General features: G+C 41.4%; 1 protein-coding gene across 2 annotated transcripts in view; it reads right to left on the reverse strand.

Moving 5' to 3' along the window:
• The window catches only part of DST (dystonin), a 316,847-nt gene extending 299,550 nt beyond the window's left edge, over positions 1-17,297 (reverse strand). Inside the window, exons 1-3 of one of the 2 annotated variants that reach the window (XM_075087012.1) lie at positions 17,035-17,297; positions 16,563-16,597; positions 635-823 (exon numbers count right to left, since the gene is read on the reverse strand). In XM_075087012.1, coding sequence (XP_074943113.1) covers positions 635-823; positions 16,563-16,597; positions 17,035-17,215 — 405 coding nt within the window. In that variant the 5' untranslated portion in view covers positions 17,216-17,297. The remainder of the gene's footprint in view (positions 1-634; positions 824-16,562; positions 16,598-17,034) is intronic. The other variant, XM_075087006.1, reaches the window with a different exon arrangement.
• Between the last annotated feature and the right edge of the window lie 308 nt (positions 17,298-17,605).

A 17,605-nucleotide genomic window follows, 5' to 3' on the forward strand; every position in this document is an offset into this window, starting at 1 on the left:
AACGAGCTCTCATTAAGAAGCGAAATGCATTATGTCTGCAGGAAGTATCTTCACACACATTTACGTTCAGAACTATTTAAGTGTTTCAATGAATTGTCAGACTTCCTCATTAAAACTAAGTTGTCAGTATTAAAAGAACTATGTGTAGATCAAGCTGAGGAGCAAAGAATGATAAGACTTGATACAAGTTTTGTTGAGCAGAAAGATTTTAAATATTGTATAAAGCAGAAGAGACCTCACGATTGTATCAAGTAATGAGATTTAATATAAATTTGATTCAGTACATAGAATCTCTGATAAATCTGAGGAATTTGAGTAACATACACATGTGCTGTAAAAACCTGTTAATTAATATCACTATAAAACGAAATATATTATTTTAATATTGACTATACACTGAATATTAAATAAAAATGAAAATTCAAAAACCCCTCTTTAGAACTGAATTTTTTTTAGAGTTACGCATCAGCATTAAATACAGTCTAAAAAACTTATATCTAGATTCACTGAACATGAGAAGGGAAAAGACTTTTAAATTGACGAAGAGAATATGGATGGCCCAAAAATTAGAATTATATTACATGCCTCTATAATATACTTTGAGTGCTATTTATCCCTAAGGTAGAATACTTACAGGTTTTCGAGTTGGGGTAACTTGAACAGAATGATAAAATTCTGGTTGAACTCGGCTGCTTTTCTTGATTTTTCTTTTTCTCACAGAAGTTTCCTGCTCACTTAGGTGGTGAGCTTCCACTATAGGTTGTGTTTCCTCGAGGCGAGGTGCTACACGTCTTCTAGCATGACGAGGACTTGATCTAAAGCCCTGGAACAGAAAAAGCAATCGTCGTGTTTGATGTCTCCCAGAATGCAGCCACGTAACAACAGAAAAATCATACAGGATCTTAACAACTTGAGGTACAAGCATGCTTATCTTAAATTAATATAATGTCCATATATACTGCGTGTAACAATAAAGAGATGTTGCCAAGTACTGTTAATATTACATTTGTTTTACATTTCTCAATTATATGTATTATTGACACAGCTAGTAGCAGTAACTCCTATTGCTTTTCTTTATAAGCTTACACTTTTAGTTATTTATAACTAAATAGTCCTAATTTAAAATTTATAATTAAAATTTTCCAGGTTAATTCTTGGCCTCATGAGAATTTGTTTTAGGGAGTGTGAGCTGAAAAGGTGCATTTTTTCCTGAGAATGAAAGTGAAGAAGAATTGGTAGCTGGCAACACTTAATTGTGACTAACAGTTCTTCTTAAGAGTTCTGATGCCGCTAGATTTGGGGGGGGACCTTACCATTTGGACTAAAATAATTAAAACAGAGTGCTGTCTTTTGCTGTCCTCTGAGAAATACATGTATATGTGGCCAAATTAATAAACTTAGGAAAAGCTGCCCTTCACAAATGCTTTTTAGAGGCTTGCCATGAAAACCTCTGAGCATCATCCAGGTTGTCTCATAGCCATACAGAATGTCATTCCTTTAAAGGCAACACATATAATGCTAGCCCTATATTGCTACCTGCAGAGCATTTACAAGGAGAATTCTGTCATTTCACTGAGTCCCCTCATGAGCATGCACAAGCCTGCCATGCGTCATTTGTACTGAATACAATATTGGTTGATACTGACCTTGGCCAGGCTGTAAATAAGAGTTTCATTGATTTAGTCACATCAGCTTTCAGAATAAGTGAGGCAAAAATCTATGTCCTTAGTGACAGACTGCAGTTTAAGAACTACATTCCCTTTCAAAACCAAGAATAGATGCAACAATTCCTAATTATCTACCTTCTTTTTCCTTCTAGTAAAATATCTCCGCTGATGTCCTTATGCAACAAACCCAGCACTCAGAAATGGCTGGTCCATATAAAGAATCAAACTTCTGCAAGCTGAGATTTTAGCTAAAACTGCAGAAATCTATGCTGTGAATCTAAATATCCCGAGTTCCTGCCAGCTGAAAACTAGTGGGAGCAATACACTTCTCTTCCCACCCCCCCTTCCCTTAGCTTTTCAGTTTGTTTTTTTGTTTGTGCTGGTTTTGGCTATAGTAGAGTTAATTTTCTTCATAATAGCTGGTATGGGGCTGTGTTATGGATTTGTGCTGGAAACAGTGTTGATAATTCAGGGATGTTTTCGTTACTGCTGAGCAACGCTTACACAGAGCCAAGGCCTTTTCTGCTTCTCACCCCACCCCCCCAACAAGCAGGGTGGGGGTGCACAAGGAGTTGGGAGGGGGCACAGCTACGCCAGCTGACCCCAACTGACCAAAGGGATATCCCACACCATATGGTGTCATGCTCAGCATATAAAGCTGGGGAAGAAGAAGGAAGGGGGGGGGGACATTTGGAGTGATGGCGTTTTGTCTTCCCAAGTAACCATTAGACATGATGGAGCCCTGCTTTCCTGGAGGTGGCTGAACACCTGCCTGCCCGTGGGAAGTAGTGAATGAATTCCTTGTTTTGCTTTGCGTACGCAGCTTTTGCTTTACCTATTAAACCATCTTTATCTCAACCCACGAGTTTTCTTTTACTCCTCTGATTCTCTCCCGTCCCGCTGGGGAGCGGTGAGCGAGCAGCGGCATGGGCCTTAGTTGCTGACTGGGGTTAAACCACAACAGTGTTTTGTTTCGCCTTTTGTTGTTGTTGTTTTGTTTCAATTAGGAAATCAGCATAGAAAAGTTATGCTAAAATGTTGCTACATTGGTAAATTAAAGCAATCAGAAGTCAGATGTATGGCTCTGTGCAACCTGGATTTACTCCTCTAATGTTCATGAGACCGCAAGGGAAGAGAGCTCCAGCCTGTTCTGAGCACTCAGAGAGACAGCCAGCTATTTTCATTATTTAAAGGTGGCTCCATTAAATAAATATAAGTAATATAGCCAAAACATACAAACATATATTTCCATACACATGCTAGTAATTGCTACAGACATACACCGCATGCAACAGATGATGTGAAAAGGTTGAAGTGCCAAGGTGAAGTACCAGGTGAAGTAACTTCCAGGTAGTAACCTTCTACTCCTGGACACTGGACAGGAGGGACAGGAGTAGAGCCCAACTCTACTCAGTCCATCTGGGAGCCTCATGTATCTGGTGTATCGGGGCTATGAAATACACATGATGGAAAGACAAGGCCAAAATTTCCTGGATCTTTTTTTATGATCCGTCCTACCCGATGGAAGCAATAGAGTCATTCAGACTACAGGTAGGGCCAGACTTTGATTCCCTGGACCTTAATGGAAGCGGGACCATGTCTGTATCAGCCAACACAAGCAGTGTAGTGGAAGCCACTGCAGCCAGCAGACCTGCACCGATTTAGGAAAATCTCTTAAGCATTAAAAGAGGTAGATCTGTGAGATACTCTGCCTCACTATCACAGGGGGAAAACTTATTGCTCCATTTTCTTTCTACACTGTGAAATAGCTAACAGATACTTAAAACATATAATTTAATGTGATACTAGGACTATTCAGGATGATAGGGAAAAATACAACACGGGGAGCCTACTATTATAGAGCTTACTTCTTGTGGAAATCTCCTTTACAAAAAAATGTTAGTGTGCGCCAGGGATTATTCCATAGTAAAAGAAAATACTCCTTGAGAGACCAAGACACCCAGAAATCTATTCTTAGTTCTGAAATCGAATTTTAGAATCAGAAATTAGAGATTTTTCTAAATGTTAAATGCATTATGATTCATCTACTGGTGATGGCTACTGGCCGAAGCCTTGTTATATACCCTGTGCTGCAGCTCCTTCACCATCACCACACTCCTATCCCCATTAACTGGATAAAAGTCTTTGGCAAAGTATGTTTACGTATGTAACAGAAGAATTTGGTAGAAGCTAAGCAGCGCTACAAGCTCTTAGAGACACATGCCAAATAGGGATTTAAGTATGTGGGTCTCTCTCACTGAGTGACTTTACCTCAAAATACTTCAAGGTTTACTGATTATTATGCTTTGATATGAAAAAGTCACTTGTGACTTCCAGAAAAGTCTGTCTGTAGACAGTGCTTCTTCATATTTTATATATTTTCCTCTTTGGCTGTTGATTACTAGCAAGAAAATGGGATCTTTATCTCTTTAAGAGCTCATCTGCTTCTGTTTGCTGAACCGTATTCTTCACTTGAAGTCATAATCTGGCTGCAGTATCACAAGTGGTTGCTCTGGGGTGGATTATAATGCGATAAAGGCAGAGGATCATGATTTCAGGTGGAAAATTAACTCCATATCAACAAAGATAATGTTACAAGAGCAGAGTCCTCATACCAAAACCTGAAATGCTTACTCATTCCTTCAATGAGACTTTGCCAGAAGAAAAACAGAAATCTTGAAAATTCCAAAATCTGGTAACCAAAAATTAAGACAGGAGCCAGAAGTGATGTAATGGATGGGAGCTGCTAGCCCTATGCTTAATGCAAGGCTAGAATGCCCAGTGATTCCTTCTCAACAGTGAAATGAACAGACCCTCCTTGCATCATCTGTGTCATTTATGCTTCAGCTGAACCCAAAATCAAAAATGTGTCATACTGTTACAGCAATCAAAATAAAAAATATAAAATGACACATATCTGTTTGGTAAAGACAGCACTACTTTAGATGTTAAGCCAGTACTCACAGGAGAACAGAAAAGTATTACAAAATATTCAGGGATGCACAATGCACCACCTGAGTCCAAATCACTGAGCAAACGCTAGAGATTTTAAAATCATGCTGGCAAAACAATGAGGCCACCATAACGCCATTAAGTAATTTGTGGTTTCCGGTATCATGTGAATGCTGTGTCACCGGACAGTAACAAACCTTTCCTTGTTCTTTGCGTTGAGAGTTGCTCATTCCCTACTGCCTGACTCATTTATATGTCTGTACAATTTTGACATAAGGTAAACCAAACAAATAAGACTTCAAATATGTATTTTTAGAAAATCTGCTTTCTTCTAAATACTAAAATAACTGCACAAAGAGCACAAAATTTACACTGTGAGGTATTTTTCTTTAAAGAAGCAACTCAAATGACCACCAGAACCAGTTTTAGATAGTACGGAGGAAGACGAGGCAAACAGGGATTATCTTCTCTCCAAAACCATCCATGCACATCCTCCTAGTTAGCCTGAATCCAAGAAGATTAATCTTCCTAATCATCCTCTACAGCCAGTGGGAATAGAGTGATGTCTCTGGAGGCCAGTGCAGAGCCAAAGCCTCGCTCACCTACTCTCAAGGGGGATTTTTTGTCTTTGGAAGGAGGCTGGGGAGATCAGCCTCTTTTAGCTGAAATTCATCTTTGTGTCTAATCATTCTATGTCTTCTCTAAAAGTGCTTTATTTCCTGGAATGAAGTGTGGTAATACTGAAAGGACCTGTTGTGTCTATCTTTACACCCAAACCAACGATGAATGTTGCAAGCCTGGGCGCTACATGCCAGAGTGCACAACCCAGTGGTTGTGTAAAATTACTTCCACAGTAAGAGGTTCTTTAATAAAATATCTTCTTATCCAGCCAAATTTTAACTTCACATCTCTGATTCAGTGAGTGATTTCTTGTGTATAGAAACACAGTGTAGGATTCCTCTGACCAAAGCTCAGCAGACCTCCTCTCCCTGGGTTCCCATTCGAGCCACTGAAGTCAGCAGGTCAGATGAACCATTCCCTAACAGCCCCCATTTTCCTCCACTGGCCATGAAGGGGGCTTAAGCTGACTACTTCACTAACAGATATCTACACTGTAAGTATCCAAAATTAGATAGGATGGATCAGACCCATGATGACTAGGTTTTGGTCTGCCTTCAAGACAGTATTCATCATTCCGTATATATTTTATAATCAAATTTCCTTTTATTTTATTGCTTCTACATGAAATAATTCCAGTTTCTTCCATAACTATTTTTTGTGAGAGTTTTACGTGTCCTTACTCACAGACCTCACTCTTGCTGGATCCCCAAAATTCAGCACAGCGGTCTTATAAGCTTGTATTACTGATATATATAATAGTATAGCATGTTTTTCTGTTCTGTTTAAATATTTCTCATCCCATCTTCTTTTCTGATCAGGCTATACATCTGAAAGAAGTCTTCACTGAATTGTCAAGAGTCATTCAAAAGGCCCTTTTGGGAGACCATACACTTAAGCGGATAAACAACTTTTCTCTGTAATATACCTGGCCTTGCATTTATGTACATCGTGTGTATTCATTTGCCCCATTCTTCAGAATTTCTTCAGTGTGGTCTGGTATCTGATAACCAAGTATGTGATACTCTGCAATCCTTGTTATGTTTTTGCCTATTCCCATTCCTAGCCCATTCATTAATATAAAAAACATGATTTTGAAACTTCCAAAAAAATTTGTCTAACTTTTGCTTTTTTATTTACAGATGAGGACATTCTGGATAACATGTTGAACCTTTTTCTTTCACTTTCTTAGTTTTTTCTGTATTTCTTTTTAATTCTTTGATACATTAATAGCACCATATAAGTACATAAATGCTATCCCATGTGTGCCTTATTGCTTTGGTGACATAAATCTTTGACTCCTCCATTCTTTCAACATGTGATTGCATTAACTCACCAGATCCTCTTCCTCACCATTCTAGTTTCTACTAGTGCCTTCATTATACCTTATCTATTATTTTTACACTTGGTAAGAAACCATATTCATTTTTTATTTTTTTCCAGTGTGCAAGTACTTTATGTAGAATATATTGGATGTTGGAATTCTAATCTTGGAACCCAACCTTTCCAGTAAGTATGTGTTTTCAGAGTCACTAAACATTAACTTCAAGAGAAGTAAGAGTGCATTATAAAATCATAGAATCATTAAGGTTGGAAAAGGCCTCTACAATCATCAAATCCAACCATCAACCCACCACCACCATGCCCCCTAAACCATGCCCTGAAGTGCCACGTCTACGCGTCTTTTGAACACGTCCAGGGATGGTGACTCCACCACCTCTCTGGGCAGCCTGTTCCAATGCCTGACCACTCTTTCAGTGAAGAAATTTTTCCTAATATCCAGTCTAAACCTCCCGATGCAGCTTGAGGCCATTTCCTCTCATTCTATCGCTAGTAACTTGGGAGAAGAGACCAACACCCACCTCACTACAACCTCCTTTCAGGTAGTTGTAGAGAGCAATAAGGTCTCCTCTCCTCTTCTCCAGGCTAAACAGCCCCAGCTCCCTCAGCCACTCCTCATAAGACTTGTTCTCCAACAAGTCTTATCTGATATCCAGCTGAAGTCAAGAGAAATCTTTGTATTAACTTCAGTGGACACTGGCCTGCAGCCCAGTTTACCTTCTGGCAGAACTTAAGTAAACCACAGAAAAAACCCTAGCTAGTATAAAGCTACAATTCATCACATTAAGAGGAATGACAACAGAACTCAACTGGTTTTGCAAATGCCTTTACAGATATTTGAGTAAGTCCCATAGATTAAATACACTATTGCAGGTGCACTAATGAATATCAAAGCCAACAGAAGCTCAGACAGGATATCCAACTTCATGTGCTTGCTTTTAAGGTTTTTGACAGTGATTGTGTATACATGAGAACTGTCATCTATTACCATTGTCAATTAATGGCCTCAAGAAACAGTCTTTGAATTGTCAGTTACTGCCTGTTTAAAGCTTGGAAACCTTCATGTATATGCAACCTATAACATTTTAGGGCCTGGAGACATTAGTATGCGTAGTATCAAAACCATTCTCAAGATGCCAGAGTTCTTAGCTGTTTTGCAGACAGGCTGAAATAGAATTAAACCCTGTAGTTGAAGTACCTACTTGAACTAAAAAGGCAGGTTTAATTAAATAACTTTATTGTATCAAATTCCCCAGCATGCTGAGAGACATTTGAGTCTTTCTGTTGCACATATAAATGTTGTATGTATATATGCATCTGTATTTTAAGAACAGTTTTAAATTAAAAAGAGACCAAGATTGCATTATTTCCCTTCTTCTCCCATAGCGACTTCCATCCCAAATATCATCATTTTGCAACGAAACAAAAAAGACCCCACAACATTTATTTAACTGTCAGTTCAGCAAGTTCAACCCAAAATCCAGGATTCAACCTAAGTCCTCCAAACTACTTATATATCCTCTCTAATAGTAAAGATTGCTAATTAAAGCTAGGTCTTAGTTTTCTATAGCAGGAAGATTACCTATACTCATTCAATATACTACTTCACAAATGCAAGAGGAGGAAGCAACTGCATTTGTTCCTTTTTGGTTCTACCAGGTCTCAAAAAATAGAATGCAACTTTTTTTGTGTGTGTGGTTCTCTTGATCTTTTTTAATCTTAGTTAAGGGTTACTCCTATAAAGAACTGAACCAAGATCTAAAATATGAAATGTAAGATTTTACATTCAATTTCTCATTCAACTCCCTCATTAACAAGCTTTCACTGATGCTTCTTTGCATGCCTTATGTTTATTTTAGGAGATATTATTCTTATCTTCTAAAACCTAAACTCTAAGCAGTGCTGGAACCATTTCTCAGATATTGAAGACTCTGATTTGGCATGTGTCATATTCCAAGGTAAGTCCACACATTCCAAGGGATTAAAAGCAATTGTCTTTTACATAACCTGAACAAGATTACTTTTCCAACCAAGTTCATGAAAGACAACATCAATAACCTGTTTTCCAGTTCCAAAGCAGGCCCCCAAGTGTAGACATACAAGCCCTTGTGTGAACCCAGGGTTTAGATGTGAACTTAGAATACAGTTTTAAATAACCCATGCTGCATTACACTGTTGTTTTACACAATGTGTTTGGTTTTTCCTGTCATAAGGTTGGGATTCCTATGAAAGCAGGTAAGCTGTATGTAACACTAGGAAAATCTGATGATGTGTAAGCAAACAGCATCCCTAGTCATGCTTCAAGATACCCTTTAAATACTCCTTCCTGTCTAAATATATAAACCTCAGAAGCTGCCCTGTTCTCCAAGCAGTCCTATCATCCCCTGACAAGAAGGCTGCAACCCCGCCCAGCCGCCTTGCGTTTGCAATGGCTTATCCCAGTTCCTTCCCTGTTACCTCTGGGCACTGCAAGCCTACAGTAGGAACGGAACAATTATTTAAGAACAAAAATAAATCAGAGTACTGCTTGATGAGTGGTCTGCAAGGGAAAGTTTAATTTAGAATATACTAGTACATTCCCCAAGCATGTCCCTCTTCAACCCCTGCTTCCTCTGTTTTCCCTCTCATCACTTCTCCTCAGCTTGGGCAGTGTACAGTATACATCAAGAATCTGCCATAAGGAATTAACTTTAAATATTAAAAATACAGTAAGAAGGAGAATAAGAACTAACACATGGATTGCTAAACCACATAAGTGCTGCCCAACATCTAGTACAGAGACATGACTCTCCTCTGTCCAGTGTGCTTGAAGTGCAAACCGGTGAGAGAACTTATGCCACCTCATGTGAAGATGGGTCAAGCATAAAACAGATGCGTAAGTGATGAGAGACTTAACAGGTATATATAAAAGAAGATACCTAGGGTGGAATTCAGATATCTATTAAGATGCCTAGGTTCAGATACCAACAAGATATCGGAAGGCGTCTCTCCTTCAGGAGCTACTAGTCTAAGTTCCCGTTATAGCCAATGAAAAATTTAGTCAATACATTCAGTGAGGTTTGAAGAACTGTTCAGCTCATCCTGAAGCAAACACCTACACTAGGTCAGCTGAGCAGCTCTGCAGACTATAAACTGTAAATGCTTACAGCGAGCTTATCTTGCTGTGTAAGAAGATGCTGGTTTTGCCAAGTCACTTTCCGATTCTGGCTGCACTTTACGTGCAGGAAGGTAGCAGCAGCAGATCAGAAGGGAATGATGCCTCGACCTAGTTGTATCATTTTGTTCTCTCTAGAACAAAGAAGGACATAAATACGGTGCCTCAATCTGACATGATTATGCATTTCAGTGTAGTTAGCGCTATCAATTTAGATAATCATAAATGAAATCTTGTAAGAAGTTTGTTTCATTTCCAGCCTGCTCTACTATTTACCCTGCCACCCTGAAGCCGAGTGCTGTATTTAAGCAGCCAAGTGGACAGGGGTGATAAGGACATTGGCATAACTTGCAAGAAATGTGCCTTTGCCCAAATGTCAACTGCAGTTAGTTTCTATAGCTGATGTAGTGTTTTCACACTTGAGCCATAACTCATATTTCATTCCCACTGATGAGTCAGGAACAGCAAACCACTGATTCTCCTTGACGCAAGGCATTAGGGCACAAGAGAGCACAGCAGGGGCTCAGACACTTTGGACAGCAGAAGAACCCAGATAACAGGTACCCAGGCTCACAGGTGAACAAGAAGCACAAGGAATTGGCTCAAAACCAGACAGCTTTGTGAGCACTAAGTCAAGATCGGCCGTATCAGCTGCGGGCATGACGACCTGCTCAAGCATCTCTGCAACACAGTGCCGAGTCCTTGCCCAGGGATGTTGGAGGGGCCCGAGCATGCTCTCCTCAGAGCCTGAGACCCCTCCGGACCACCAAGCACAGAGGGCAGGCTGAGAGGCCGTGGCTCTGGATAGTACCTGCTCAAGTTTGACACAGCCAGGCCCAATAGCCCAGCTCAGCTGAATTGGTTCCTGTACAAAAACAGTGAGGCAACTTCACCCTGTGCCCTGCGTGGTTCTTCCATAGCACACCCAAGATGCCTCTCCTTAAAAAAATGGGAGCGGAAGAGAGCATGAGTGACATTCCCATGCCCTAGGAAAACACATGTAACAGCCCAGGAGCAGATATAGCCCCAGGGGTTGTACTACCCTGTTCATGCAGTGCTTTCATTTAATAGCCTCAGCCTGAAGTGCTGAGCTGTTTCTGAAGGGGCTTCCACAACCTGATCTGTCACCCTAATAATCTAACCACAGTAACTGAGAAATCAGTGTGAATGGTTAAGCTTTTCTGAGCCATATGAGATCTACAGATCCCTGTGTGACCTTTTCTGTCTAAGAACAGTTTCTGTAGCAGATGTGGTAATACATATGCTCACCACAGTACAACCTCAGCTACTTTAATTCGCAGTTTCAATCTGAGGATAGTTTCTAACAGTAGCTAGAAGCTCACATTCTGTACATGTGTACAACGGCAACAAGCCTTGACCCACCCGGATCCCCTTGAAACCGGGGCTCTGCTTGCTTGTAAGCAGCTGCTTGTGTGCGCCAGGAACGTGCACTGTAAACTGGCATACAACATAACTGATGCTGCAACCTCATCTAAAATACACATTTCCAGAGATAACAGTAGATACTGAGAAGCCTGAATATGTGAATACTTACATGATAGCTAAGAGGTTGTTGACTTAACTAAATTAATGGGAAACTAAATAGCAAGAACATTTATTATGTAGCAGATCTTTATGCAGGGGTTGTCCCCACGCTGTTAAGAGAACTGTGAGGATGTGTTCATCTATAATGCAGGTCCCAATATACAGTGTATTGAGACCATGCCTCACCCATCAATGTGGACCGTGGCACAACGTCAGTACTTGACTGACAGATCTAGGAGGAGATCTCCTCAGCATTTCAGTGCTCTGCAGACTGCTGGATGTCCGAATAAAGAGAGATGCAGGCAACCAGATGGCCATAGAAATATAGAGGGCATTTCTACACTACACTGTAGTACAGAGTAAAGGTACCTGAGTTAACTCTGGAGTTAGCTCAGGAACCCAAGCCGTCTTGCTGCAGCAACCAGGGAATTGCCATATATTTTGTCATACAATTACCAAACAGGCCGCTTCTCAGCATAGACCTATGCTTGCTAGGCTATCTAAAGGCAGCACTGCAGTGAATAAAGCTGACAGTGACGGACAGATGACATACAGTAAGCAGAATCTCAGTGGTACCTAGTTTGCCATGTAAAAGCTCAGGGTAACACACTCTGTCTGGGACACATTACTGGACATGTTATGAAAAATGGATAGAAGGATTTGTCCTTATACACTGTAATCTGTATTTATAACTCTCCATTCATTCCTGCACATAAGTGCTTTCATACATCTAAGAAAACAATTTATTTTTGTCTTAGATTTATTTTCCCTTGAACCTGTTTCTTAACTCTTAGACAGCTAATGGAAAAACAGTTTAAACATCCTGGGGGGAAAGCATGTGAAACACAAAGGTAAAATATTTTCAGGCTGATTCAGCTCCGCAAAGACAAAGAGGCATCCTTTGAATAGGTGAATGACTGTATTGTTCTGGTTAGTCCTGTACGTTTCTGTTGCTCCTTGAATGCACTCCCTCCAATCAAACAGAAGACACAAATTCAGCTTGGAGGGTCTGCTGATTTCTCTTTTCACTGGAGCTGTACATATCTGGAGCAGTTTATAAATAACTCTGCAATGCTCGGGATGAATTATGGTGAAACTCTTCAAAGACTAGTCATTATTGTTTTGTAAGATTTTTAGAACTGTATTTTTAGGCAACTGTCTCACAATCTGCCTCAGAAGGGGGACGATTATGGCAAAGGTATGCTTAGGGATAGATTTATGAACACTTTTTCTGATCATCAATTGTTGGCAAAGTCAATATATACATTTACCGGAGACAGTCATACTATAGTTTTGTATCCATTGTACCATAATGGATGATCTAGCAAATTCATTTGCCCTTAAAATTGTCATCAGTCTTGGGTGACCTATTTCACTACCCATCTTGTCACAACAATAGACTGAATATATATAACCCTGTAGTGACTGTTCAGTATACTAAAAAGAAAAGGAGGGGTCTGCAAAACTCAAATGACCAAATGTTATTCCTGTGCTACAGCTGTGGTTAATACATGCTGCCAGCCCTCCCAAAGAGTCTTTCCATGAAGTGTCAACTCCTGTTTGCCTTACCGTGTGTCTAGTCCCACCAGACATGCACCTGGGTTATGTGAAGCCAGAATTTACAGTGGACTGTAACACTTCTACAGATTTGCTTCCTAGCAGGTTTATACCTGTAGGTCTCTGTGGAAGCATTTGCAGGAAACTTGTCCAAAATATGAGAGCCAAAAATCAAATAAATACAAAAAGATAAATAAATACCCACTGACACTGATACCTTCAGTTCTAGAGATCACACTATTTCTAATTTAAAAGGTAGGATAAGAGAAAAATGTAAAGCTCGAGAAAAATTCAGAGAAAATTTATAAATCTGGTGATTTTTTTCCCCGGTAATGTGAAAACCATCAACTACTGGTTTAGTAATTAGCACAAACTTCCCTTCACAATCTCATTAAAAAACACCATTTAAAAATCCTGAATGAGAACCTTCCTTTTCAACAGTCCTTACACCCATATCGTAAGATTTTAAGCATTATACCATTTGGATTAATTCCTTCCAGCCTAAGGGCTAGCAGCTTACTTCCTTTTTAACTGAAAGGTAAAAATCTCATATAATCCCATGACTCCAGAGGTTTAGACAATAAAGAAAACTGATTCAGAAATAAATTTAAATCACCAGAAGTAGCAACACCGTATTCATTTAAATGCATCAAGCCCAAGCCCTCGAAGTACTCAGAGAAAATTCCTGTACTTCATGAAAAAACAAACTTCTACAGAAAGCACAAGAAAAAATAAGCCAATGAATCACTGATAACATTCAAATTTTTGAATATACAAGGAATAATAATAATTTAAAAACCCATAGTTGCTACTTTGGTAAAACTCACCAAGTAATATTGTTACTTTGGTGTGGTTTTGGTGAGCACAGACATTTCCACACTGATTCCCAAAATACAGAATAGTGCGAATAGCTACATCAAAGGCAGATTTGTCATGTAAGCAATGAATATTTCTGTTGGAAATTTACTTGTTTTCTTTTTACAGCCATGGCATATCTAGGTCTCCCTCAGATTAGAAACATTAACTATTCTGGGTGCGATTCCTATGTGACTGCATGGAGTATCGGTGGAGGGAATCTTAAGAGCAGTTATGGTCATAATGGACTTAAAGGACTGCAATAAAAAAATGTATCAAAAAAATAGACCTGACAAGCTTCAGATGGTAGTAAATGAATGTTAGTGGGGAGGCAGAGACACCACTTTATTATCTCAGGAAACTCTCAAATCTTCTCGCTGGTTAATTTTCCTGTTTTGAAGCACCTCTAACAAAGACAGACTTTAACCTGCTTTATATTCATAACGATTCATGCAAATTTACCTCATTTAGAGGCAGGGGGTCAAGTGTTTAAGTTCATTCTATAATGAGTAATATCTGCATAGACTTTTGCAGTATAATAATGAGGCATGCTTTGCAGAGACATTCAAAATCAAGACCCACAAAACCAGACAAACTATTTGTGGATTCAATTCACCAGCAGCATATAAAAATCAGAAGAGAAGAGCTGATAAGGATCACAAATACGTTTTCAAATTTAGTATTTACCCTCCCATAGTATGGTGTCTTATTTTTTCATGTGGGGTTCAGTACTAAAGGAAAGGGGTTAAAGAGTTCTCACTGTACATAGACAAAGACAACATAGGCACGCACCGTGAGAGCTGTGGCTCTGGCAAAGAACCTCAACATAAAATTGCTACCCATCTATTTTTCCAAATATACGGCTTCCCTGGCAGGCAGCCAAGCATGCAGGAATTGCCAACCGTTCTGTAGATGGGGCAATTATCATTCTCTCTGCGCTGCCACTAGACCACCTGCATCCTCACGTGTAGGTTGGATTTTAACCCAGCTTTCAGGAGATGAATGCCAACCCACTGCTATTTACTATCAACCTACTTTTCATTATCTTCTATTATCATTCGGAAACACCATTTATACCTGCACGTGACAAACAACTAAGCATAGCAGAAGCCAGCAGACAGACCTTGTGTGCTAAAACTTGAAGTTGAGATGTTATGTTCATTTTGGGTGGAGGGGGGGAATTATGCAAAGCCCATATTTTCATGTATCGTGCTTTGCTTTCATCAACATCTTTTTGAAGTTGGAAGCACATCATGTTTGGCGCTGATATAGAATGAGAATGTCAAATTCTGTTTCAGATAATGCTGCTGATATTTTCATGGGAGTATGCCTGTAATTCGTTATTCATCAGTTCAGTTAGATTCATTAAAATAAGGTTTTACTTGAAAAAATTGGAAAATGAAAATTTAATGATGTCAAATGAGTCATCGTTTTCTCTTAAGAATTGAAAGTCTATAATCAGATAACAAAGGGGAAAACAGCTCCACCGCTTACTGAAAAGGGCAGTTTAGACCATTAGCTGTGGCGTTATTCTGTCTAAACAAAATGAAGAAAATTATGAAAGAATATAACAGTTCTTATTGGTTTATTCCAGTAAATGAAAAGTCCTAGGAAATATTTTAAATGTATCTCCTTCTAACTGGGTGACATGCAAATAACCACATGCTGGATTGATAAAAATAAATCAGTCACTTTGCAAGCTTCCCTTTTAAGAGTCGCCGTGCAGGATGACATGTATTTCAAAAGGGCGTAACACATTAAACTTCATCTTTACTTAAGCTCAAGGGTGAGAGAATTTTACATGGAAACCAAGTATTTGTTACTGGAGAAAGTAAATCATAAAGAAATCTTTTGACTCCTGCAGGGACAGGTTGGTTTGTTCACTTTCCTGCAGCACTTGTTCTGTAGACACAAAACTAAACTGTTCATGGTTTAAAGATTGGACACTCCTGATGTTATCTTTCTGTGATAGTGCATACAAATTTCAGAACAGTTAGGAGTTTAAAACAAACTAATTGCCCATACAAACCACGTCACAAAAATGTATCCCATGCACACTTTTGAAAACATTACTCATAATCGGGTAATTTTCTCACCCACAACTGGCTAAAGAAAAATGCAGATAATTTAAAACAAAAGATCAGCTCAAAACTCTCTCTCAAGGCTTCCAGAGTAGCAGGCAATGGCATGAAGATATGCCTTAAATCAACAGCAGGAAACCAGGCAAGAGAAATATCTAGACAGGAGCTCTGCAAGGCAGCATGGAAACAAAGTGGATGCTAAACCAAGTATTGTTTTCCATATTTTCCCCAGCAATTTTACTCCTCGTTCAGAATCCCTAGGAAGCGATGGGGGTTTGTGTTATGCTTTCATCCCCCTGACCTATGAATACAGAGTCACGAAATGAGGCGCCCGCCAAGCAGGCTCGTACTCTGGATCCTTCTGGGATCTCCTGCGGCAGCGTCCAAGCCGGGCAGGCAACTTCCCTGACGGGGAGCAAGGCGCAGGTGAGGGCTGGCAGCAAAGCAAGCGAGCGGAAGCTCTGCAGTTGCAAAACGGACCAGCTCTGCACATATTTACAGTGTGGTCAATAACTGGGCTCGGGGTTGCTTTCTGGAGGTCTGGCACGTACAGCAAGCACAGCTTTTCTTAAAGTAGCTTTGGAAATGACACGGATCAGCAGGCCGGTTAGGGCAATATGAATGAAGAGTTGACGTTTCGTGGGGAAAAAACAAGAAATGAAAGAGGACATTACGTATATCATGCAAAATGAAAAGTTTGCTGCGTGATTTCATTAACAAAAGACCACAACGATATGTACTCAGGTAAATAGAACAACTTCTGACCTTGAAATTGCGTGCTAAATAAATTACCTCAGAGCGAAAGTGATGAGTTCTCATGACAGCATCTGGAAGGGAAGCAGAAAGACACACAGGCTGCATCCAGCTCCGCCTCAGGTTTCCCTCCGGCTAACGGCTCGATCTCATCGCTCGCCCTTCAGCGCACGTTCCCGGGCGGGCTCCGGCTCTCCCGGCCCGCCTGGCAGCTCCGCCCGGCATTTATATTTAATTCACGGGGAAGAAGTTGAGCATAAAGTTCTGCTGCACTTGAGAGGCCGGGCAGGGTTGGAGGGTTGGGGGGGGGGGGTGTCCCAGCCCCTCACCTCCCTCCCGCCGGCCGAGGTTTCGCTAAGGGATGGGTGGAGACAAGGCTGCCGCAGTCCTGGGCTCGGCTTGAATTTTCTTACGAGCCTTCGCCCGGCTGAGCCGAGGCGGAGCGGCCCTCCGCCGGCGGGAGGGGCCGGGGCATCCCCCTGCGCCCCCGGGGACAAGCAGCATCTCTTACCTCGGCTCCTTGAGCGGCCTGAAAAGACGGATTTGATGGGATGCCTCCCTTTCTGGAGCCTGCGGTGCCAGCAGCAGAAGAATAAAATCGTGGCGATGGTCCCCAGCAGCAGCAGAAGCAAGAAGAGGGCGCACTGGATGCTGTAGGGTCTCAGCAGCACCAGGAAAGCCGCGGCGATCATGGCTCAAGCGCCCGGCTGCCCCTGGGCGTCCGCGGGTCTGCGGCGAGCGGCGGCGGGGGGCCGGGCAGAGCCGGGAGGGGGCCGGGCGGCGGCAGCGGGCAGCCTCTCCCCCAGCCAGCGGGGCGGGCATCGCCGCCGGCGCCGCGCTGCGGGAGGAGGGAGGGAGGTGGCGGCGCGGGGGAGGCGGAGGCGGGGAGAGGAGGAGGAGGTGCGGGATGAGATTCAGGCCGTGACTCAGCAGCGACCACCGCGGTGGCGGCGACGGTTGCGGCGGGTCTTTCCCGCTTCCCCCCCTCCCCGCACCCGCGCGGCAGCCGGGAGCGAGGAGCGCGGCGGGCGGGGCGGGGCGGGGCTGAGCTGGGCGGGGCGGGGCAGCGGCACGGGGCGGGG

The sequence above is a fragment of the Phalacrocorax aristotelis genome, chromosome 3 (assembly GCF_949628215.1).
Source record: "Phalacrocorax aristotelis chromosome 3, bGulAri2.1, whole genome shotgun sequence".
In the NCBI taxonomy this organism is placed as follows: domain Eukaryota; kingdom Metazoa; phylum Chordata; class Aves; order Suliformes; family Phalacrocoracidae; genus Phalacrocorax; species Phalacrocorax aristotelis.